This window comes from Pecten maximus, chromosome 11, assembly GCF_902652985.1.
Source record: "Pecten maximus chromosome 11, xPecMax1.1, whole genome shotgun sequence".
Lineage (NCBI taxonomy): Eukaryota > Metazoa > Mollusca > Bivalvia > Pectinida > Pectinidae > Pecten > Pecten maximus.
In genome coordinates, this window is record NC_047025.1 from 39907927 (window position 1) to 39931863 (window position 23937).

Here is a 23937-nt window from a genome sequence, read left to right on the forward strand (position 1 = left end):
CTAGAGGACCGGTACCTCCTCAATTACCTCCCTTGTGTACGATACCTAGAGGACCGGTAGTGAGTAACTAGACTGGTACCTCCTCAGTTACCTCCCTTGTGTACGATACCTAGAGGACCGGAAGTGAGTAACTAGACTGGTACCTCCTCAATAACCTCCCTTGTGTACGATACCTAGAGGACCGGTAGTGAGTAACTAGACTGGTACCTCCTCAGTTACCTCCCTTTTGTACGATACCTAGAGGACCGGTAGTGAGTAACTAGACTGGTACCTCCTCAGTTACCTCCCTTGTGTACGATACCTAGAGGACCGGTAGTAACTAGACTGGTACCTCCTCAATAACCTCCCTTGTGTACGATACATAGAGGACCGGTAGTAACTAGACTGTTACCTCCTCAGTTACCTCCCTTGTGTACGATACCTAGAGGACCGGTAGTAACTAGACTGGTACCTCCTCAATAACCTCCCTTGTGTACGATACATAGAGGACCGGTAGTAACTAGACTGTTACCTCCTCAGTTACCTCCCTTGTGTACGAAACCTAGAGGACCGGTAGTGAGTAACTAGACTGGTACCTCCTCAGTTACCTCCCTTGTGTACGATACCTAGAGGACCGGTAGTGAGTAACTAGACTGGTACCTCCTCAGTTACCTCCCTTGTGTACGATACATAGAGGACCGGTAGTGAGTAACTAGACTGGTACCTCCTCAGTTACCTCCCTTGTGTACTATACCTAGAGGACCGGAAGTGAGTAACTAGACTGGTACCTCCTCAATTACCTCCCTTGTGTACGATACCTAGAGGACCGGTAGTGAGTAACTAGACCAGTACCTCATCAGTTACCTCCCTTTTGTACGATACCTAGAGGACCGGAAGTGAGTTACTAGACTGGTACCTCCTCAATAACCTCCCTTGTGTACGATACCTAGAGGACCGGTAGTGAGTAACTAGACTGGTACCTCCTCAGTTACCTCCCTTTTGTACGATACCTAGAGGACCGGTAGTGAGTAACTAGACTGGTACCTCCTCAGTTACCTCCCTTGTGTACGATACCTAGAGGACCGGTAGTGAGTAACTAGACTGGTACCTCCTCAGTTACCTCCCTTGTGTACGATACATAGAGGACCGGTAGTGAGTAACTAGACTGGTACCTCCTCAGTTACCTCCCTTGTGTACTATACCTAGAGGACCGGAAGTGAGTAACTAGACTGGTACCTCCTCAATTACCTCCCTTGTGTACGATACCTAGAGGACCGGTAGTGAGTAACTAGACCAGTACCTCATCAGTTACCTCCCTTTTGTACGATACCTAGAGGACCGGTAGTGAGTTACTAGACTGGTACCTCCTCAGCTACCTCCCTTGTGTACGATACCTAGAGGACCGGAAGTGAGTTACTAGACTGGTACCTCCTCAGCTACCTCCCTTGTGTACGATACCTAGAGGACCGGAAGTGAGTTACTAGACTGGTACCTCCTCAGTTACCTCCCTTGTGTACGATACCTAGAGGACCGGAAGTGAGTAACTAGACTGGTACCTCCTCAATTACCTCCCTTGTGTACGATACCTAGAGGACCGGTAGTTAGTAACTAGACCAGTACCTCATCAGTTACCTCCCTTTTGTACGATACCTAGAGGACCGGAAGTGAGTTACTAGACTGGTACCTCCTCAGCTACCTCCCTTGTGTACGATACCTAGAGGACCGGAAGTGAGTTACTAGACTGATACCTCCTCAGCTACCTCCCTTGTGTACGATACCTAGAGGACCGGAAGTGAGTTACTAGACTGGTACCTCCTCAGTTACCTCCCTTGTGTACGATACCTAGAGGACCGGAAGTGAGTTACTAGACTGGTACCTCCTCAGTTACTTCCCTTGTCTACGATACCTAGAGGACCGGAAGTGAGTAACCATCTTGAGTAGGAATACCCACGCCAGCGTGTTCGCATCTTTATTGTCTATGTTATGTCATTAATGAAATGGTTACTTCCTCAGAAGCAACACGAGTCAATAGTGTCATTGTCGTAAGCATAGTTGCTACCGTTTGCCTATTGTTATTTTAGAAATCAAAACCTAAGACAGGGACGTATATATGTATGTCAGTGCTTAATATACTCTTCGTTTGACATTGAAATCCATCGCTTCGTGTATCGGGAGTTTCCGCGTCTTTAATAAGCAATACGTACGCCACCGAATGATATAGAAATTTAGCATTGAAAACTCGTTATGGTTACCCACTACCGACCCTTTGTGAGCGGAGCCCTGGCGGAGAGTAGATGAACTAAAGGAGGGAACCAGTCTATTTGAGGTCGATAGCAGTACTGACCTCCTGGATATAATGGTGGTCCATCAGTGACACGTGGGTCTTAAGGCCGATAGGGTATCGTGGGTAGACGTAGTATTGACACTCGCTCGTGTACAGTCCAGTACTGGGGTCCGTCTGACACTGTATTAACTTGTTATTTGCGTCACGCGCATAGGTACGTCCCTTAAGGAGGATACTGCACTTGACGGCGCTGATTCTGGCATACACTGTTGAGAAGTAGAAAGTCTGCTCACCGGCACTGGGGTACTCCTGAAACACGCCCCACCGAAACGTGGCCCACTGGTGCACGATAAACTTGTCTGCAACACAACAAGAGCATCAACGATCAACACACGGGCCATTGTCTTCTGCCATTACATTTATAGAGGCATGGTAGTTTAGAATAGCGTAGTCGTATTGTCTAAGAGTGGAGTATGATGGAGTGTATCATATTAAAGTAAGTATTGCTAGTATCGCCTCCTGAAAAACAACATCAGCAATTCGGCGAATAACAATTCCCCACCCCATCTGAAATTATATTCCAAGAATGGACAAACGTGTTTTCTTTGACGAGGTCAAAGGTCAAAATGTAGGTCAAAGTGACCAAATTATGGCACATGACACACCGCCTCAACTACATGAGGCTTACCCATGTCCCAAGTATGAAGTTCCGGTGACAATTACGGAGTCTAAGCGGCAGAGCCCGGACAAGAAAGAATGGGTAGGGACGGACACAACACGAAACCAAAGTCCCCGTCTGTTCCAGTGGGGAACTAATAACATCCGGGTTCAAGCGATGTTTCTGTTACAACAATACCGAGAACGCCTAATACATATTTATGACATTTATGGGACGATCAATATCACACATCTAGTCATGATTCACAGGGACATAGGCACCATGGAATATCACACATCTAGTCATGATTGACAGGGACATAGGTACCATGGAATATCACACATCTAGTCATCACACATCTAGTCATGATTCACAGGGACGTAGGAACCGTGAAATATCACACATTTAGTCATCACACATCTAGTCATGATTCACTGGTACATAGGTACCATGGAATATCACACATCTAGTCATCACACATCTAGTCATGATTCACAGGGACGTAGGAACCGTGAAATATCACACATCTAGTCATCACACATCTAGTCATGATTCACTGGTACATAGGTACCATGGAATATCACACATTTAGTCATCACACATCTAGTCATGATTCACAGGGACATAGGTACCATGGAATATCACACATCTAGTCATCACACATCTAGTCATCACACATCTAGTCATGATTCACAGGGACGTAGGAACCGTGAAATATCACACATCTAGTGATGATTCACAGGGACGTAGGAACTGTGAAATATCACATATTTAGTCATGATTCACAGGGACGTAGGAACCGTGAAATATCACACATCAAGTCATCACACATCTAGTCATGATTCACAGGGACGTAGGTACCGTGAAATATCACACATCTAGTCATCACACATCTAGTCATGATTCACAGGGACGTAGGAAACATGAAATATCACACATCTAGTCATCACACATCTAGTCATGATTCACAGGGACGTAGGAACCGTGAAATATCACACATCTAGTCATCACACATCTAGTCATGATTCACAGGGACGTAGGAAACATGAAATATCACACATCTAGTCATCACACATCTAGTCATGATTCACAGGGACGTAGGAACCGTGAAATATCACACATCTAGTCATCACACATCTAGTCATGATTCACAGGGACATAGGTACCATGGAATATCACACATTTAGTCATCACACATCTAGTCATGATTCACAGGGACATAGGAACCGTGAAATATCACACATCTAGTGATGATTCACAGGGACGTAGGAACTGTGAAATATCACATATTTAGTCATGATTCACAGGGACGTAGGAACCGTGAAATATCACACATCTAGTCATCACACATCTAGTCATGATTCACAGGGACGTAGGAACCGTGAAATATCACACATCTAGTCATCACACATCTAGTCATGATTCACAGGGACATAGGTACCATGGAATATCACACATTTAGTCATCACACATCTAGTCATGATTCACAGGGACATAGGAACCGTGAAATATCACACATCTAGTGATGATTCACAGGGACGTAGGAACTGTGAAATATCACATATTTAGTCATGATTCACAGGGACGTAGGAACCGTGAAATATCACACATCTAGTCATGATTCACAGGGACGTAGGTATCATGAAATAGTCCATATAAAAGATGTTCCTTCATACTAATTCTGGCGAATTCTGTAAATACAAATATTGAACGAATTCGACGAACCATACCCAAGTCTTTCGTGAAAGGCATTATGTCCCATAGGGGATAACAACCTTTGCCAGATTCAGACAACGTCGGTTTAATAACATACACAGAAACAGCAAGTAACTTAGTTAATTGAACGTGGTGGTATCCCTTCGATACTATATACTGATAGGGCAATTTATATCCTGGACAATAACTCAAAAAAGGGAACCGAAAGCGAACCCTCCGATGCCGACAATTTAACGTGACTTTAATTAAAAATCAAATAGATATATAAAAGATGTATATGTTATATGTTCTTGTTTCTCTTTTCACTTAATTTTTTTTAAATATCATAATTTCAGTAGGGTAATTAGGATTTTAAATCACGAGAATACAAATGTCTTAGCTATTGATAGAACGTTAAGCAAATAAAACCAAACCAAAACAAAGATTGGACGAAATATTTTACTAGCATATAAGAAATCTCATTTTCCTACATATCAGTTTAATAAAATCATGTTTAGGTCATCTGACCTGAGATGGTTCTGACCAAGTTTTGTCATTTTTGGCTCAGTCCGAAATCCAAGATGGCTGCCATGGCCAACAGTGCCACCATACTTGCTACTGATTATGTATACTACAGTAGTACAAGGGTTTTTAGGTCACCTGAGACAAAGTCTCAAGTGACCTATTCTAATCGCCTTTTGTCCGTCGTCGTCCGTCATCCGTCGTGCGTCGTGCGGTGTGCGTCGTCCGTCCGTAAACAATTTACATTTTCAACTTCTTCTCCAAAACCACTGAACCAAATTCAATGAAACTTGGCAGGGAGCTTCTATGGCTAAAGGTCAACCAAAATTGTGAATTATATGGTCCCCATCCCCCAGGGGCCTGAGGGGCGGGGCCAAAAAGGGTCAAATTGACTGAACTTTCAAAAATCTTCTTCTCTACTCTCAGATATGGTAGAATCAAATACTCTTCATAGATGGAAGGGTCTTAAGGTGCTTTACGAAAATTGTGAATTTCATGACCCTGGGGTCTCACGTTTGCCCCTGGGGAGGGGGTAAACTTTACTATAGTTTATATAGGGAAATCACATTTTTGTCTATTATTTGTTGGATTTCAATTGGAATTCATTCTAACTTTGTTCAAATTATCAGCTTGGGATGACAGTTTGATGGTATGTACATGTTGGCCCTGGTTGACCCCAAGGGGCTGGCGGGCGGGCCAAAAAGGGTCAAATTGACTGAAATTTAAAAAATCTTCTTCTCTACTCTCAGATATGGTAGAATCAAATAGTCTTCATAGATGGAAGGTTCTTAATGTGCTTTACGAAAATTGTGAATTTCATGACCCTGGGGTCTTACGTTTGCCCCTGGGGAGGGGGTAAACTTTACTAAAGTTTATATAGGGAAATCATATTTTTGACTATTATTTGTTGGATTTGTGTTGGAATTCATTCTAACTTGGTTCAAATTATCGGCATAGGATGGTTCAAATTATCAGCATAGGATGACAGTTTGATGGTATGTACATGTTGGCCCTGGTTGACCCCCAGGGGCTGGTAGGCGGGCCAAAAAGGGTCAAATTGACTGAAATTTCAAAAATCTTCTTCTCTACTCTCAGATATGGTAGCATCAAGTACTCTTCATAGATGGAAGGTTCTTAATGTGCTTTACGAAAATTGGGAATTTCATGACCCTGGGGTCTCACGTTTGCCCCTGGAGAGGAGGTAAACTTTACTATAGTTTATATAGGGAAATCACATTTTTGTCTATTATTTGTTGGATTTCAATTGGAATTTATTCTAACTTGGTTCAAATTATCAGCTTGGGATGACAGTTTGATGGTATGTACATGTTGGCCCTGGTTGACCCCCAGGGGCTGGCGGGCGGGCCAAAAAGGGTCAAATTGACTGAAATTTAAAAAATCTTCTTCTCTACTCTCAGATATGGTAGAATCAAATAGTCTTCATAGATGGAAGGGTCTTAATGTGCTTTACGAAAATTGTGAATTTCATGACCCTGGGGTCTCACGTTTGCCCCTGGGGAGGGGGTAAACTTTACTAAAGTTTATATAGGGAAATCATATTTTTGACTATTATTTGTTGGATTTGTGTTGGAATTCATTCTAACTTGGTTCAAATTATCGGCATAGGATGGTTCAAATTATCAGCATAGGATGACAGTTTGATGGTATGTACATGTTGGCCCTGGTTGACCCCCAGGGGCTGGTAGGCGGGCCAAACGGGTCAAATTGACTGAAATTTCAAAAATCTTCTTCTCTACTCTCAGATATGGTAGCATCAAGTACTCTTCATAGATGGAAGGTTCTTAATGTGCTTTACGAAAATTGTGAATTTCATGACCCTGGGGTCTCACGTTTGCCCCTGGGGAGGGGGTAAACTTTACTAAAGTTTATATAGGGAAATCATATTTTTGACTATTATTTGTTGGATTTGTGTTGGAATTCATTCTAACTTGGTTCAAATTATCGGCATAGGATGGTTCAAATTATCAGCATAGGATGACAGTTTGATGGTATGTACATGTTGGCCCTGGTTGACCCCCAGGGGCCTGGTAGGGCGGGCCAAAAAGGGTCAAATTGACTGAAATTTCAAAAATCTTCTTCTCTACTCTCAGATATGGTAGAATCAAATACTCTTCATAGATGGAAGGTTCTTAATGTGCTCTGCGAAAATTGTGAATTTCATGACCCTGGGGTCTCACGTTTGCCCCTGGGGAGGGGGTAAACTTTACTATAGTTTATATAGGGAAATCACATTTTTGACTATAGCTATTATTTGTTTAATTTTTATTGGAATTCATTCTAACTTTGTTAACATTATCAGCTTGGGATAACAGTTTGATGGTATGTACACTGACTGACCCCCAGGGGCTGATGGGGGGGGGGGGGGGGGGGGCAAAAAGGGTCAAATTAGCTAAAAAAAATTAAAATCTTCTTCTTACAACCCAAGTAAGGTAGAATTAAATACTCTTCACAGATGGAAGGGTCTTAAGGTGCTTTACCATGATTGTGAATTTCCTAGCCCTGGGGTCTCTTGTTTGCCCCATGGGAGGGGATAAACTTTACTATAGTTGTAGGGAAATCACATTTTTGACTATCATTTGTTTTATTTGTTTTGAAATTCATTCTAAATTTGTTAACATTATCAGCATGGGATGACTGCTTAATGGTATGCAAATGTTGGCCCTGACTGATCCCTTAGACTATGGGTCAGGCCAAAAAGTGTCAATTAAATTTACTGAAATATTTCAAAAATCAGGTGACCGTTAAGGCCCATGGGCCTCTTGTTAGAGTCGAATGACCGTTAAGGCCCATGGGCCTCTTGTTAAAAAAAATTTCAAAGGGGGACTAAGAGCCGTTATTTTCTGTGATCAATTTAATTTCGAATAGAGCACATATTCTTCAGCTAAAGGACAGTAACTCTAAAGCAAAATAGCAGTGAATATAAGTGAGAATATATAGATGTATGCACCAGTTTAATTCGGTTGCTCAAAATATAAAATTCACATTAAGATCATAACATTCCTCACAAGGCCTTTACATTAAGGTCATATGCTACCTTAGTGTAAATGTACCTCCTTTCGGAAGAGTTCAGCACTAAGTTCTCTGGTAAATCTCATACTAAAGATTAGTTCGCCAAATTGTCCTCGTTTTACGATAACGATTATCGATGGTACGTATGATTAACGAAACACACAATACGGTTTGTGAAAATGCCATCTGTTTATTCATCAAACGGTCAACAGATATTTCATCAAGTGGATATCTTGCCAACAAAAATAGGAAATACAGAATTGAAATGGAAATTAAATCAAACATCATGAACAAGAGGTTAATACCTCGTCCAGACAACTAAAGGTAACACCGTAGCGACGTTCTAGAACGCTGATCAATTGTCTTTCTTACTTTTAAATAGTTTATCGGCGATCTTCCACTCAGATGCCTTAGTTGTATTATCACACGACATTACCTTAATAACCTCTATATTTTCAGATTTAACTTTCTGGGATACTTGCTTGGCACATTTTGAACCCAATTCGTCATTATACACGAGTAGATTCCCGTTCATGTTCCATTTTCCACTCTCAGCTGTACAGGGCGCCGCCACTAAGAATTCCATTTCGACATGTATACACTTCCCACTCACCATTAAGCGACCGTTTTCAAGTAGGGCAAAACTCTTAGCCTTGTAGTAATAAAAACAATCGGCCAAAACCAGTAGCGGATATGACGTCAAAACAGCAGATTCCGCAGGACCAAAACAATATTGAGAACCACCATTACGCATGTGTCCAAAATATAAAGTTCCTTCTGGTGGCACTTCTAGCTCGGGGTAAACGTTTTTAAGAAGCCAATCGAATGCTTTACATTTGAATTTTTCTTTGATTGGATCCATTATATCGAACTTCTCTGAAGGTTCTGGGGGTTTAGCATATCCATAATTGAAGTAATAGAAATATTTCCTGTAGTCACCGAGCCAGAACTCCGCTGTTCGTCGGTTGTTGTATACGAGATCGGAATACTTCATTTTGAATGGGTGTCCCTTTTTGAAAATATGAGCGACATGAGAACATGGTGCTATTTTCATACTTCCGCCACAAAGCCAAACTCTAATGGAGAGCTCTACGTCTTCCCCGCCCCATGTGCGCATGCCCGTGTCGAGTCCTCCAATATCAAGAAAATATTTCCGATTTACCGCAAACGCGCAGCCTACAATAGCTGGGGTGTCGAAAGCTTGAGTTGGATGCGCTTTTATCTTCTCCTTTTGCTTTGGTGGTAAAGGAACGAATTCATACGCCATACTCCATTTAAAGTGACCCCTCATGTTATTTTGGAAGTAATGTCTGTATTGGAATGTCTGTGGGTCAACGATATCGATGGACGGCTGAACGATTGCCGTACGGTTTTTATTTATTTCGTGCAATAAGGGTTCCAGCCATCCTACATTGACCTCAGTATGGGAGTCGAGGAATACGACCACGTCTCCCTTCGCTAGCTTGGCACCCACGACTCTTGATTTCATAGTCCCTAATCTTTCTTTCGCTCTGTATATTCGGATGAAATCAAACTGTTCCACATATTTATCCAAAGGGTCTCCCAAATAATCCAAATCACTCATATCGTCTATGATAATGATCTCATGTATAAGCAGTTTAGGTGAATGTTTCAGAACGCTGTTTATAAGTCTCTCGAATGTTGACCACGGTTCGTTATGGAGCGGTATCACAATGGACGCCACCGGAAGTAGTTCAATGGCATACTTTACTGATGTGCACTTACCAGGACGAGTATCCGATGCCTTACGACTTACTGAAGTCTCGTGAGTTTTTGTAACGTTGATGTGGAAACGCATTGGATCAATATCCTTATATAAAGAAATCCCAAAGTGTTTTATTATGCTGGAAAAGCTGTTCCATGATCTGTCAGTCGTAGGCCATTTCAGTCCATGTGTATTGTTTTTGTTATCCAGGATTTTCCCGGCAATGTTTGTTTCTGGAACTACTTTCCTTAACTTACTATCTTTGTCAATATTGATACGTTTGGCCACGTGTTCCTGGGGGGAGATGTCCCGTGACGGTGTTCTGACCAACATGTCCCCGCCAAAGGCTAGCTGCGGTCTGTACCTTTTAGTTGTCCACATCACAATGGACGCCCAGCCAAGCATCAGTATCAACAGGATGGGGAGCCGTGATTTCCTCGGTAAGGATTTTGCTGGAAGTGACAGGAACATGGCTGTTAGTGTTGAGCGGAGAGACACACGCTAACTAGGCCACACGGGTACAAAGTATGGAAGATCGAAGGCAACACAGCACAAACAGAAACTAATAACAAACGAATGGAATAAATCAGTAGTACTTACATATATTTATATAAAGTGGTACCTACCTACATATATACAGTGGTACCTACCTCCAAATATGTACAGTGGCACCTATCTACATATATATACAATGAACCCCTCTATTAACGTCTTATTCTAAGAATATTTGCTTTATCCATTTAAGCCCTTTTTCATTGTTTTAATGTATTTTCAAAGAAGTTAACATGCATTTTTTAGTGCCGGAATACATGTAGTTTGCTTCGAAAAAAAATATATTGTGTGCGTGTTTTTGGTTTTTATTACATAAAGTGCCTATGTACCATCTCGAAATAAGCTTTCTTATTCATAATAAGTTGTTGTAAAGATATATATTACCATGGCACCACTGTTATATAAACAAGACACATGGGTTACTTTAAGTTAAAGTAATCTTTTCAAGAAAGTATGGGAGTATTATCATCGGACGCACATGAGGCCGGTGCGTTTCGTTACGCGCGAGATCTGTGCGTGTTGACACGCTAGACCGGTACGTGCTGTCGTACATACTTTACTTTGCTAACCTGTTGAACAATCAAGACTGTCGCTGTGTCGATCACGGGCGTTTCAGGTAGGTCACGTGGCAGTGTTGATGACACGCGATATATAACGATCAATTACAGGTCAGAGTCGGAAATACAACCAGCATGTGTCTCATATCCAAACAAATAAAAACGTTGGTCAAGAACACCAGTCCGGTATGTTCGGTAAGAACAACAGTCCGGTATGTTCGGTAAGAACAACAGTCCGGTTCGTTGGTAAGGAACATTAGTCCGGTACGTTGGTAAAGAACAACAGTTCGGTATGTTCGGTACGTTAATTGGTAAAGAACAACAGTCCGGTATGTTAATTGGTAATGAACAACAGTCCGGTATGTTCGGTACGTTAATTGGTAAAGAACAACAGTTCGGTATGTTCGGTACGTTAATTGGTAAAGAACAACAGTCCGGTATGTCCGGTATGTTAATTGGTAATGAACAACAGTCCGTATGTTCTGTACGTTAATTGGTAAAGAACAACAGTCCGGTATGTTCGGTACGTTAATTGGTAAAGAACAACAGTCCGGTATGTTCGGTACGTTAATTGGTAAAGAACAACAGTCCGGTATGTTCGGTACGTTAATTGGTAAAGAACATCAGTCCGGTATGTTCTGTACGTTAATTGGTAAAGAACAACAGTCCGGTATGTTCGGTACGTTGGTAAAGAACAACAGTCCGGTATGTTCGGTACGTTAATTGGTAAAGAACAACAGTCCGGTATGTCCGGTACGTTGGTAAAGAACAACAGTCCGGTATGTTCGGTACGTTAATTGGTAAAGAACAACAGTCCGGTATGTTCGGTACGTTAATTGGTAAAGAACAACAGTCCGGTATGTTCGGTACGTTAATTGGTAAAGAACAACAGTCCGGTATGTTCGGTGCGTTAATTGGTAAAGAACAACAGTCCGGTATGTTCGGTACGTTAATTGGTAAAGAACAACAGTCCGGTATGTTCGGTACGTTAATTGGTAAAGAACAACAGTCCGGTATGTTCGGTGCGTTAATTGGTAAAGAACAACAGTCCGGTATGTTCGGTACGTTAATTGGTAAAGAACAACAGTCCGGTATGTTCGGTGCGTTAATTGGTAAAGAACAACAGTTCGGTATGTTCGGTACGTTAATTGGTAAAGAACAACAGTCCGGTATGTTCGGTACGTTAATTGGTAAAGAACAACAGTCCGGTATGTTCGGTACGTTAATTGGTAAAGAACAACAGTCCGGTATGTTCGGTACGTTAATTGGTAAAGAACAACAGTTCGGTATGTTCGGTACGTTAATTGGTAAAGAACAACAGTTCGGTATGTTCGGTACGTTAATTGGTAAAGAACAACAGTCCGGTATGTTCGGTACGTTAATTGGTAAAGAACAACAGTCCGGTATGTTCGGTACGTTAATTGGTTAAGACAGTCCGGTATGTTCGGTACGTTAATTGGTAAAGAACAACAGTTCGGTATGTTCGGTACGTTAATTGGTAAAGAACAACAGTTCGGTATGTTCGGTACGTTAATTGGTAAAGAACAACAGTCCGGTACATGTTTAAGGTACATGTCCACACTTCTGACATAACATCTCCGTTCAGATCTATTTTACCTGTAAACCCAGGGCTTTTTACGAAGCGACTACGGTAATCACACCTGGTCGTCTATGCCCAGGGCTATTGAGACAACACTCTCAGTGAATCCCATTGTAACACCGTCATGCTTGACCGCAGATACCTTTCCGACTTTTGCTGGTGAGGTACTGCATTGGGTATTTAACGAAACTGAAACACGTTGTTACATTAGATTCCATTGAAAATGTGTACTGTACCCGCAATGGACCCCAGGTTACCTTGCACTTTTACAATCCAAGGACATACTATCTGTGTATTTCACCTATACATTGCCCAATATTAGCAAATCCAATGGCAAAATTTATTTCCTTTCAAAAAAATCCAGAGCCATTTCTGGAACTAGCATCATTACGAAAATAAAACCAGTTGTTTATCAATTTGTCTGAAAGGTACTGCTATCAATATTTTACCTGAGTATTGATTATAAATACCAAAAAATGATTGACACATGTACCTACCCCTCTGAAATGGTCTGTTGATACATAGGGTAGGTGAGTTTACAACACTGAAAGTCAAAATCTAAGATGTATTTTTAGAATTCAAGCATAGGAGTACCTTTGTAAATGCCATATGATTATCCATAGAAAAGTATAATTTCGTACCTGTTACCAGTTTTGAGATAGATTTTTTGAAGTTTCTACTTATTCTCGCAATAAATGAACCAACCATTTGGTTTATTAGGAAGAGTTGGTAGGCATTTGTGAATACAAGAGTGTTCCATTTTCAAAAGAAACACATGTAAAACCATAGCTAATCTCGCAAACACCCTGGTGTTTGTACACATTATTTCAATAGCAAATAATATTTACTGGAGGTCTGGTCATGAACCTTAAGAACAACAATCCGGTCCGTTGATAAAACACAACAGTCCGGTACGTTGATAAGAACAACAGTCCGGTACGTTGATAAGAACAACAGTCCGGTACGTTGATAAGAACAACAGTCCGGTACGTTGGTAAACAACAGTTCGGTACGTTGATAAGAACAACAGTCCGGTACGTTGATAAGAACAACAGTCCGGTACGTTGGTAAACAACAGTTCGGTACGTTGGTAAAGAACAACAGTCCGGTACGTTGGTAAAGAACAACAGTCCGGTACGTTGGCAAGAACATTAGTCCGGTATGTTTGTAAAGAACAACAGTCCAGTACGTTGATAAGAACAACAGTCCGGTACGTTGGTAAGAACAACAGTCCGGTACGTTGGTAAAGAACAACAGTCCCGTACGTTGGTAAGAACAACAGTCCGGTACGTTGATAAGAACAACAGTCCGGTACGTTGGTAAGAACAACAGTCCGGTACGTTGGTAAGAACAACAGTCCGGTACGTTGGTAAACAACAACAGTCCGGTACGTTGGTAAACAACAACAGTCCGGTACGTTGGTAAGAACAACAGTCCGGTACGTTGGTAAAGAACAACAGTCCGGTACGTTGGTAAACAACAACAGTCCCTACGTTGGTAAGAACAACAGTCCGGTACGTTGATAAGAACAACAGTCCGGTACGTTGGTAAGAACAACAGTCCGGTACGTTGGTAAAGAACAACAGTCCGGTATGTTGATAAGAACAACAGTCCCTACGTTGGTAAGAACAACAGTCCGGTACGTTGATAAGAACAACAGTCCGGTACGTTGGTAAGAACAACAGTCCGGTACGTTGGTAAGAACAACAGTCCGGTACGTTGGTAAGAACAACAGTCCGGTACGTTGGTAAACAACAACAGTCCGGTACGTTGGTAAGCAACAGTCCGGTACGTTGGTAAAGAACAACAGTCCGGTACGTTGGTAAACAACAACAGTCCCTACGTTGGTAAGAACAACAGTCCGGTACGTTGATAAGAACAACAGTCCGGTACGTTGGTAAGAACAACAGTCCGGTACGTTGGTAAGAACAACAGTCCGGTACGTTGGTAAACAACAGTCCGGTACGTTGGTAAAGAACAACAGTCCCTACGTTGGTAAGAACAACAGTCCGGTACGTTAATTGGTAAAGAACAACAGTCCGGTACGTTGGTAAGAACAACAGTCCGGTACGTTGGTAAGAACAACAGTCCGGTACGTTGGTAAGAACAACAGTCCGGTACGTTGGTAAGAACAACAGTCCGGTACGTTGATAAGAACAACAGTCCGGTACGTTGGTAAGAACAACAGTCCGGTACGTTGGTAAGAACAACAGTCCGATACGTTGGTAAAAACAACAGTCCGGTACGTTGGTAAGAACAACAGTCCGGTATGTTAATTGGTAAAGAACAACAGACTGGTACGTTGGTAAAAACAACAGTCCGGTACGTTGGTAAGAACAACAGTCCGGTATGTTAATTGGTAAAGAACAACAGACCGGTACGTTGGTAAAAAACAACAGTCCGGTACGTTGGTAAAGAACAACAGTCCGGTACGTTGATAAGAACAACAGTCCGGTACGTTGATAAGAACAACAGTCCGGTACGTTGGTAAACAACAGTTCGGTACGTTGGTAAGAACAACAGTCCGATACGTTGGTAAAAACAACAGTCCGGTACGTTGGTAAGAACAACAGTCCGGTATGTTAATTGGTAAAGAACAACAGACTGGTACCTTGGTAAAAACAACAGTCCGGTACGTTGATAAGAACAACAGTCCGCTACGTTGATAAGAACAACAGTCCGGTACGTTGGTGAAGAATAACAGTCCGGTACGTTGGTAAGAACAACAGTCCGGTACGTTGGTAAGAACAACAGTCCGGTATGTTAATTGGTAAAGAACAACAGACCGGTACGTTGGTAAAAAACAACAGTCCGGTACGTTGGTAAAGAACAACAGTCCGGTACGTTGATAAGAACAACAGTCCGGTACGTTGATAAGAACAACAGTCCGGTACGTTGGTAAACAACAGTTCGGTACGTTGGTAAAGAACAACAGTCCGGTACGTTGGTAAAGAACAACAGTCCGGTACGTTGGTAAGAACAACAGTTCGGTACGTTGGTAAAGAACAACAGTCCCGTACGTTGGTAAGAACAACAGTCCGGTACGTTAATTGGTAAAGAACAACAGTCCGGTACGTTGGTAAGAACAACAGTCCGGTATGTTAATTGGTAAAGAACAACAGACCGGTACGTTGATAAGAACAACAGTCCGGTACGTTGATAAGAACAACAGTCCGGTACGTTGGTAAGAACAACAGTCCGGTTCGTTTATTGGTAAAGAACAACAGTCCGGTACGTTTATTGGTAAAGAACAACAGTCCGGTACGTTGGTAAGAACAACAGTCCGGTACGTTTATTGGTAAAGAACAACAGTCCGGTACGTTGATAAGCAACAGTCCGGTACGTTGGTAAAGAACAACAGTCCGGTACGTTGATAAGAACAACAGTCCGGTACGTTGGTAAGAACAACAGTCCGATACGTTGGTAAGAACAACAGTCCGGTACGTTGGTAAGAACAACAGTCCGGTACGTTGGTAAACAACAACAGTCCGGTACGTTGATAAGAACAACAGTCCGGTACGTTGGTAAGAACAACAGTCCGGTACGTTGGTAAGAACAACAGTCCGGTACGTTGGTAAGAACAACAACAGTCCGGTACGTTGGTAAACAACAACAGTCCGGTACTTTGATAAGAACAACAGTCCGATACGTTGGTAAGAACAACAGTCCGGTACGTTGGTAAAGAACAACAGTCCGGTACGTTGGTAAACAACAACAGTCCGGTACGTTGATAAGAACAACAGTCCGGTACGTTGGTAAGAACAACAGTCCGGTACGTTGATAAGAACAACAGTCCGGTACGTTGGTAAAGAACAACAGTCCGGTATGTTGGTAAAGAACAACAGTCCGGTACGTTGGTAAGAACAACAGTCCGGTACGTTGGTAAGAACAACAGTCCGGTACGTTAATTGGTAAAGAACAACAGTCCGGTACGTTGATAAGAACAACAGTCCGGTACGTTGATAAGAACAACAGTCCGGTACGTTGGTAAGAACAACAGTCCGGTACGTTGGTAAGAACAACAGTCCGATACGTTGGTAAACAACAACAGTCCGGTACGTTGGTAAGAACAACAGTCCGGTACGTTGGTAAGAACAACAGTCCGGTACGTTGGTAAACAACAACAGTCCGGTACGTTGGTAAACAACAACAGTCCGGTACGTTGGTAAGAACAACAGTCCGGTACGTTGGTAAAGAACAACAGTCCGGTACGTTGGTAAACAACAACAGTCCCTACGTTGGTAAGAACAACAGTCCGGTACGTTGATAAGAACAACAGTCCGGTACGTTGGTAAGAACAACAGTCCGGTACGTTGGTAAAGAACAACAGTCCGGTATGTTGATAAGAACAACAGTCCCTACGTTGGTAAGAACAACAGTCCGGTACGTTGATAAGAACAACAGTCCGGTACGTTGGTAAGAACAACAGTCCGGTACGTTGGTAAGAACAACAGTCCGGTACGTTGGTAAACAACAACAGTCCGGTACGTTGGTAAACAACAACAGTCCGGTACGTTGGTAAGAACAACAGTCCGGTACGTTGGTAAAGAACAACAGTCCGGTACGTTGGTAAACAACAACAGTCCCTACGTTGGTAAGAACAACAGTCCGGTACGTTGATAAGAACAACAGTCCGGTACGTTGGTAAGAACAACAGTCCGGTACGTTGGTAAGAACAACAGTCCGGTACGTTGGTAAGAACAACAGTCCGATACGTTGGTAAACAACAACAGTCCGGTACGTTGGTAAACAACAACAGTCCGGTACGTTGGTAAGAACAACAGTCCGGTACGTTGGTAAAGAACAACAGTCCGGTACGTTGGTAAACAACAACAGTCCCTACGTTGGTAAGAACAACAGTCCGGTACGTTGATAAGAACAACAGTCCGGTACGTTGGTAAGAACAACAGTCCGGTACGTTGGTAAAGAACAACAGTCCGGTATGTTGATAAGAACAACAGTCCCTACGTTGGTAAGAACAACAGTCCGGTACGTTGATAAGAACAACAGTCCGGTACGTTGGTAAGAACAACAGTCCGGTACGTTGGTAAGAACAACAGTCCGGTACGTTGGTAAACAACAACAGTCCGGTACGTTGGTAAACAACAACAGTCCGGTACGTTGGTAAGAACAACAGTCCGGTACGTTGGTAAAGAACAACAGTCCGGTACGTTGGTAAACAACAACAGTCCCTACGTTGGTAAGAACAACAGTCCGGTACGTTGATAAGAACAACAGTCCGGTACGTTGGTAAGAACAACAGTCCGGTACGTTGGTAAGAACAACAGTCCGGTATGTTGGTAAACAACAACAGTCCGGTACGTTGGTAAGCAACAGTCCGGTACGTTGGTAAACAACAACAGTCCGGTACGTTGGTAAACAACAACAGTCCCTACGTTGGTAAGAACAACAGTCCGGTACGTTGATAAGAACAACAGTCCGGTACGTTGGTAAGAACAACAGTCCGGTACGTTGGTAAGAACAACAGTCCGGTACGTTGGTAAACAACAGTCCGGTACGTTGGTAAAGAACAACAGTCCCTACGTTGGTAAGAACAACAGTCCGGTACGTTAATTGGTAAAGAACAACAGTCCGGTACGTTGGTAAGAACAACAGTCCGGTACGTTGGTAAGAACAACAGTCCGGTACGTTGGTAAGAACAACAGTCCGGTACGTTGGTAAGAACAACAGTCCGGTACGTTGATAAGAACAACAGTCCGGTACGTTGGTAAGAACAACAGTCCGGTACGTTGGTAAGAACAACAGTCCGATACGTTGGTAAAAACAACAGTCCGGTACGTTGGTAAGAACAACAGTCCGGTATGTTAATTGGTAAAGAACAACAGACTGGTACGTTAGTAAAAACAACAGTCCGGTACGTTGGTAAGAACAACAGTCCGGTATGTTAATTGGTAAAGAACAACAGACCGGTACGTTGGTAAAAAACAACAGTCCGGTACGTTGGTAAAGAACAACAGTCCGGTACGTTGATAAGAACAACAGTCCGGTACGTTGATAAGAACAACAGTCCGGTACGTTGGTAAACAACAGTTCGGTACGTTGGTAAGAACAACAGTCCGATACGTTGGTAAAAACAACAGTCCGGTACGTTGGTAAGAACAACAGTCCGGTATGTTAATTGGTAAAGAACAACAGACTGGTACCTTGGTAAAAACAACAGTCCGGTACGTTGATAAGAACAACAGTCCGCTACGTTGATAAGAACAACAGTCCGGTACGTTGGTGAAGAATAACAGTCCGGTACGTTGGTAAGAACAACAGTCCGGTACGTTGGTAAGAACAACAGTCCGGTATGTTAATTGGTAAAGAACAACAGACCGGTACGTTGGTAAAAAACAACAGTCCGGTACGTTGGTAAAGAACAACAGTCCGGTACGTTGATAAGAACAACAGTCCGGTACGTTGATAAGAACAACAGTCCGGTACGTTGGTAAACAACAGTTCGGTACGTTGGTAAAGAACAACAGTCCGGTACGTTGGTAAAGAACAACAGTCCGGTACGTTGGTAAGAACAACAGTTCGGTACGTTGGTAAAGAACAACAGTCCCGTACGTTGGTAAGAACAACAGTCCGGTACGTTAATTGGTAAAGAACAACAGTCCGGTACGTTGGTAAGAACAACAGTCCGGTATGTTAATTGGTAAAGAACAACAGACCGGTACGTTGATAAGAACAACAGTCCGGTACGTTGATAAGAACAACAGTCCGGTACGTTGGTAAGAACAACAGTCCGGTACGTTTATTGGTAAAGAACAACAGTCCGGTACGTTTATTAGTAAAGAACAACAGTCCGGTACGTTGGTAAGAACAACAGTCCGGTACGTTTATTGGTAAAGAACAACAGTCCGGTACGTTGATAAGCAACAGTCCGGTACGTTGGTAAAGAACAACAGTCCGGTACGTTGATAAGAACAACAGTCCGGTACGTTGGTAAGAACAACAGTCCGATACGTTGGTAAGAACAACAGTCCGGTACGTTGGTAAGAACAACAGTCCGGTACGTTGGTAAACAACAACAGTCCGGTACGTTGATAAGAACAACAGTCCGGTACGTTGGTAAGAACAACAGTCCGATACGTTGGTAAGAACAACAGTCCGATACGTTGGTAAGAACAACAGTCCGGTACGTTGATAAGAACAACAGTCCGGTACGTTGATAAGAACAACAGTCCGATACGTTGGTAAGAACAACAGTCCGGTACGTTGGTAAGAACAACAGTCCGGTACGTTGGTAAACAACAACAGTCCGGTACGTTGATAAGAACAACAGTCCGGTACGTTGGTAAGAACAACAGTCCGGTACGTTGGTAAGAACAACAGTCCGGTACGTTGGTAAGAACAACAACAGTCCGGTACGTTGGTAAACAACAACAGTCCGGTACTTTGATAAGAACAACAGTCCGATACGTTGGTAAGAACAACAGTCCGGTACGTTGGTAAAGAACAACAGTCCGGTACGTTGGTAAAGAACAACAGTCCGGTACGTTGGTAAACAACAACAGTCCGGTACGTTGATAAGAACAACAGTCCGGTACGTTGGTAAGAACAACAGTCCGGTACGTTGATAAGAACAACAGTCCGGTACGTTGGTAAAGAACAACAGTCCGGTATGTTGGTAAAGAACAACAGTCCGGTACGTTGGTAAGAACAACAGTCCGGTACGTTAATTGGTAAAGAACAACAGTCCGGTACGTTGATAAGAACAACAGTCCGGTACGTTGATAAGAACAACAGTCCGGTACGTTGGTAAGAACAACAGTCCGGTACGTTGGTAAGAACAACAGTCCGATACGTTGGTAAACAACAACAGTCCGGTACGTTGGTAAGAACAACAGTCCGGTACGTTGATAAGAACAACAGTCCGGTACGTTGGTAAGAACAACAGTCCGGTACGTTGGTAAGAACAACAGTCCGGTACGTTGATAAGAACAACAGTCCGGTACGTTGGTAAGAACAACAGTCCGGTACGTTGATAAGAACAACAGTCCGGTACGTTGGTAAGAACAACAGTCCGGTACGTTGGTAAGAACAACAGTCCGGTACGTTGGTAAAGAACAACAGTCCGGTACGTTGGTAAGAACAACAGTCCGGTACGTTGGTAAAGAACAACAGTCCGGTACGTTGGTAAGAACAACAGTCCGGTACGTTGGTAAAGAACAACAGTCCGGTACGTTGGTAAGAACAACAGTCCGGTACGTTGATAAGAACAACAGTCCAGTACGTTGGTAAAGAACAACAGTCCGGTACGTTGATAAGAACAACAGTCCGGTACGTTGGTAAAGAACAACAGTCCGGTACGTTGGTAAAGAACAACAGTCCGGTACGTTGGTAAACAACAACAGTCCGGTACGTTGGTAAACAACAACAGTCCGGTACGTTGGTAAACAACAACAGTCCGGTACGTTGGTAAACAACAACAGTCCGGTACGTTGGTAAACAACAACAGTCCGGTACGTTGGTAAACAACAACAGTCCGGTACGTTGGTAAACAACAACAGTCCGGTACGTTGGTAAGAACAACAGTCCGGTACGTTGGTAAGAACAACAGTCCGGTACGGTGGTAAAGAACAACAGTCCGGTACGTTGGTAAGAACAACAGTCCGGTACGGTGGTAAAGAACAACAGTCCGGTACGTTGGTAAAGAACAACAGTCCGGTACGTTGGTAAACAACAGTCCGGTACGTTGGTAAGACAACAGTCCGGTACGTTGGTAAGAACAACAGTCCGGTACGTTGGTAAGAACAACAGTCCGGTACGTTGGTAAAGAACAACAGTCCGGTACGTTGGTAAGAACAACAGTCCGGTACGTTACCGATAAGATTGAATGCGGTTACTGTATGCGGGGATATTTAGAACCACTTATGTATGTTTTCCTTTACGTAAGTGTAAATTGTAGGTGTCGCTTCCCTCTCCCTTCGTTGCCATTGTTGATAATAGCCTTGGAGATTGGCGAACAACAGTCCTGCGTTGAAATAACTGCCGTTGCTATTCCCTATACCAGTGTGACAATTTAGAAATGGAGAAAAATTCAAAATGTGTTATTCAAGATGGCGGCCATGACAGCCATCTACGATTTCGGAGTGACCTAAAAACCAACAACACTCGGTCATGACCATCTCACATTTTATCCTGTTAGAGGATGACCCAGAGGTCAGATGAAACCTACCTGAATGAGAGTAGTATGGAGGATACCTGTCTTTGAACAGGAAGTCGGTAGTAAACTGGATATGTATGCCAGGATTTCCACATCCGCCATACGTCCGGGTCTGTGGGACGCTCCGTTTGTTTATGTTGGAGCTTGTAATGATGATGTCAGACTTGTACAAGGTCTGGTCCACAGCAGCGATCTGATAGCTAGGATCGTCTGGCCATGTGGGAGGGACCAGGATCTTTATGTCCTTAAAGTACGCCCTCTGGCGGGTGGCGATGTACAGTACCTTCGAAGCCCTTGTAAAATAGTCCTGGAAATATCGAAATGATATCGGGCATTGTGTAATGTAGAAAAGCCGATAATGATATAATTAGTGCTGGGTATTACATCAAACAAGTATATTAATATGGAGCCGTGAACTTTGTTAACAGTCTGTTAATACTTGAATTACCTTAGTTTTGTGATACAATGACAGACACCTTACCTTAGTTTTGTGATACAATGACAGACACCTTACCTTAGTTTTGTGATACAATGACAGACACCTTACCTGAGTTTTGTGATACAATGACAGACACCTTACCTTAGTTTTGTGATACAATGACAGACACCTTACCTTAGTTTTGTGATACAATGACAGACACCTTACCTGAGTTTTGTCATACAATGACAGACACCTTACCTGAGTTTTGTCATACAATGACAGACACCTTACCTGAGTTTTGTGATACAATGACAGACACCTTACCTGAGTTTTGTGATACAATGACAGACACCTTACCTTAGTTTTGTGATACAATGACAGACACCTTACCTTAGTTTTGTGATACAATGACAGACACCTTACCTTAGTTTTGTGATACAATGACAGACACCTTAGCTTAGTTTTGTGATACAATGACAGACACCTTACCTGAGTTTTGTGATACAATGACAGACACCTTACCTGAGTTTTGTGATACAATGACAGACACCTTACCTTAGTTTTGTGATACAATGACAGACACCTTACCTTAGTGTTGTGATACAATGACAGACACCTTACCTGAGTTTTGTGATACAATGACAGACACCTTACCTGAGTTTTGTGATACAATGACAGACACCTTACCTTAGTTTTGTGATACAATGACAGACACCTTACCTGAGTTTTGTGATACAATGACAGACACCTTACCTTAGTTTTGTGATACAATGACAGACACCTTACCTTAGTTTTGTGACATTTACTGTATGACCGACATCTTACCTTGGTTTTGTTAATAAACGATTGGCTGTGTGGTATGGTTTCGTCAAATGCTAGTAAAATGTCGCTATATCCATTGTTTTCGAGTTTGATGTCAGATTGCCTCGATATTGCTGCCAGTTCCCCGATTCCTACCAGGCACAGCAATAAGATAGTCCACGGTCGACTGGTAGACATCTTGTTTACATACATCCCAGTGTGTCTAAACGAGCCATCACATACCGGGTAGTTCTAATTAACGGTAAGCTACAAGATATGTTGTGGAAACAATGTAAAATGATAAAGGCTGCAATGTTATATTTGGTTTATGGACATATCGGGACCACGTGACCTGCATGCATGCGTCGCCAGAGTAAGACCGGTGACGATGGCTCGTGATGAGTATACCTGTATCACCGGTCACCGGGGTGACACCACTAGATATCATCTGTCTGTAAAGTATCAAGGTACAACTTACAAGTATTAGTTTTCTAGAAATGTTAGTTAAGTCCGCACATTATATCCTCAGCTTGATCTCTGACAAGTACAAACATGATCTGAAGGAACACATGTCGTTTTTGTAACAAAAGAAATACTCTACTTTATTTTCGTCTCTTTTGAAAGGGGTGTATTTTCTTTATTTCTTCTGAAGATAGATTTAAAAGTCATCAAACAATACACAGATGATAGTTAGGGTTTCCGATACGAATGGTGGGAATGATAAAGCTGACACATCAGGTACAGTGGGAATGATAAAGCTGAAACATCAGGTACAGTGGGAATGATAAAGCTGAAACATCAGGTACAGTGGGAATGATAAAGCTGACACATCAGGTACAGTGGGAATGATAAAGCTGACACATCAGGTACAGTGGGAATGATAAAGCTGAAACATCAGGTACAGTGGGAATGATAAAGCTGACACATCAGGTACAGT

At 42.6% G+C, this 23937-nt stretch overlaps 1 protein-coding gene across 1 annotated transcript in view; it reads right to left on the minus strand.

The window, feature by feature from the left end:
- The window catches only part of LOC117337972 (calcium-activated chloride channel regulator 1-like), a 36027-nt gene extending 12729 nt beyond the window's left edge, over positions 1-23298 (minus strand). The window contains exons 1-3 of the mRNA XM_033899130.1: positions 23025-23298; positions 21791-22085; positions 2324-2622 (exon numbers count right to left, since the gene is read on the minus strand). Of these exons, the coding sequence (XP_033755021.1) occupies positions 2324-2622; positions 21791-22085; positions 23025-23213 (783 nt within the window). The 5' untranslated portion in view covers positions 23214-23298. The remainder of the gene's footprint in view (positions 1-2323; positions 2623-21790; positions 22086-23024) is intronic.
- Between the last annotated feature and the right edge of the window lie 639 nt (positions 23299-23937).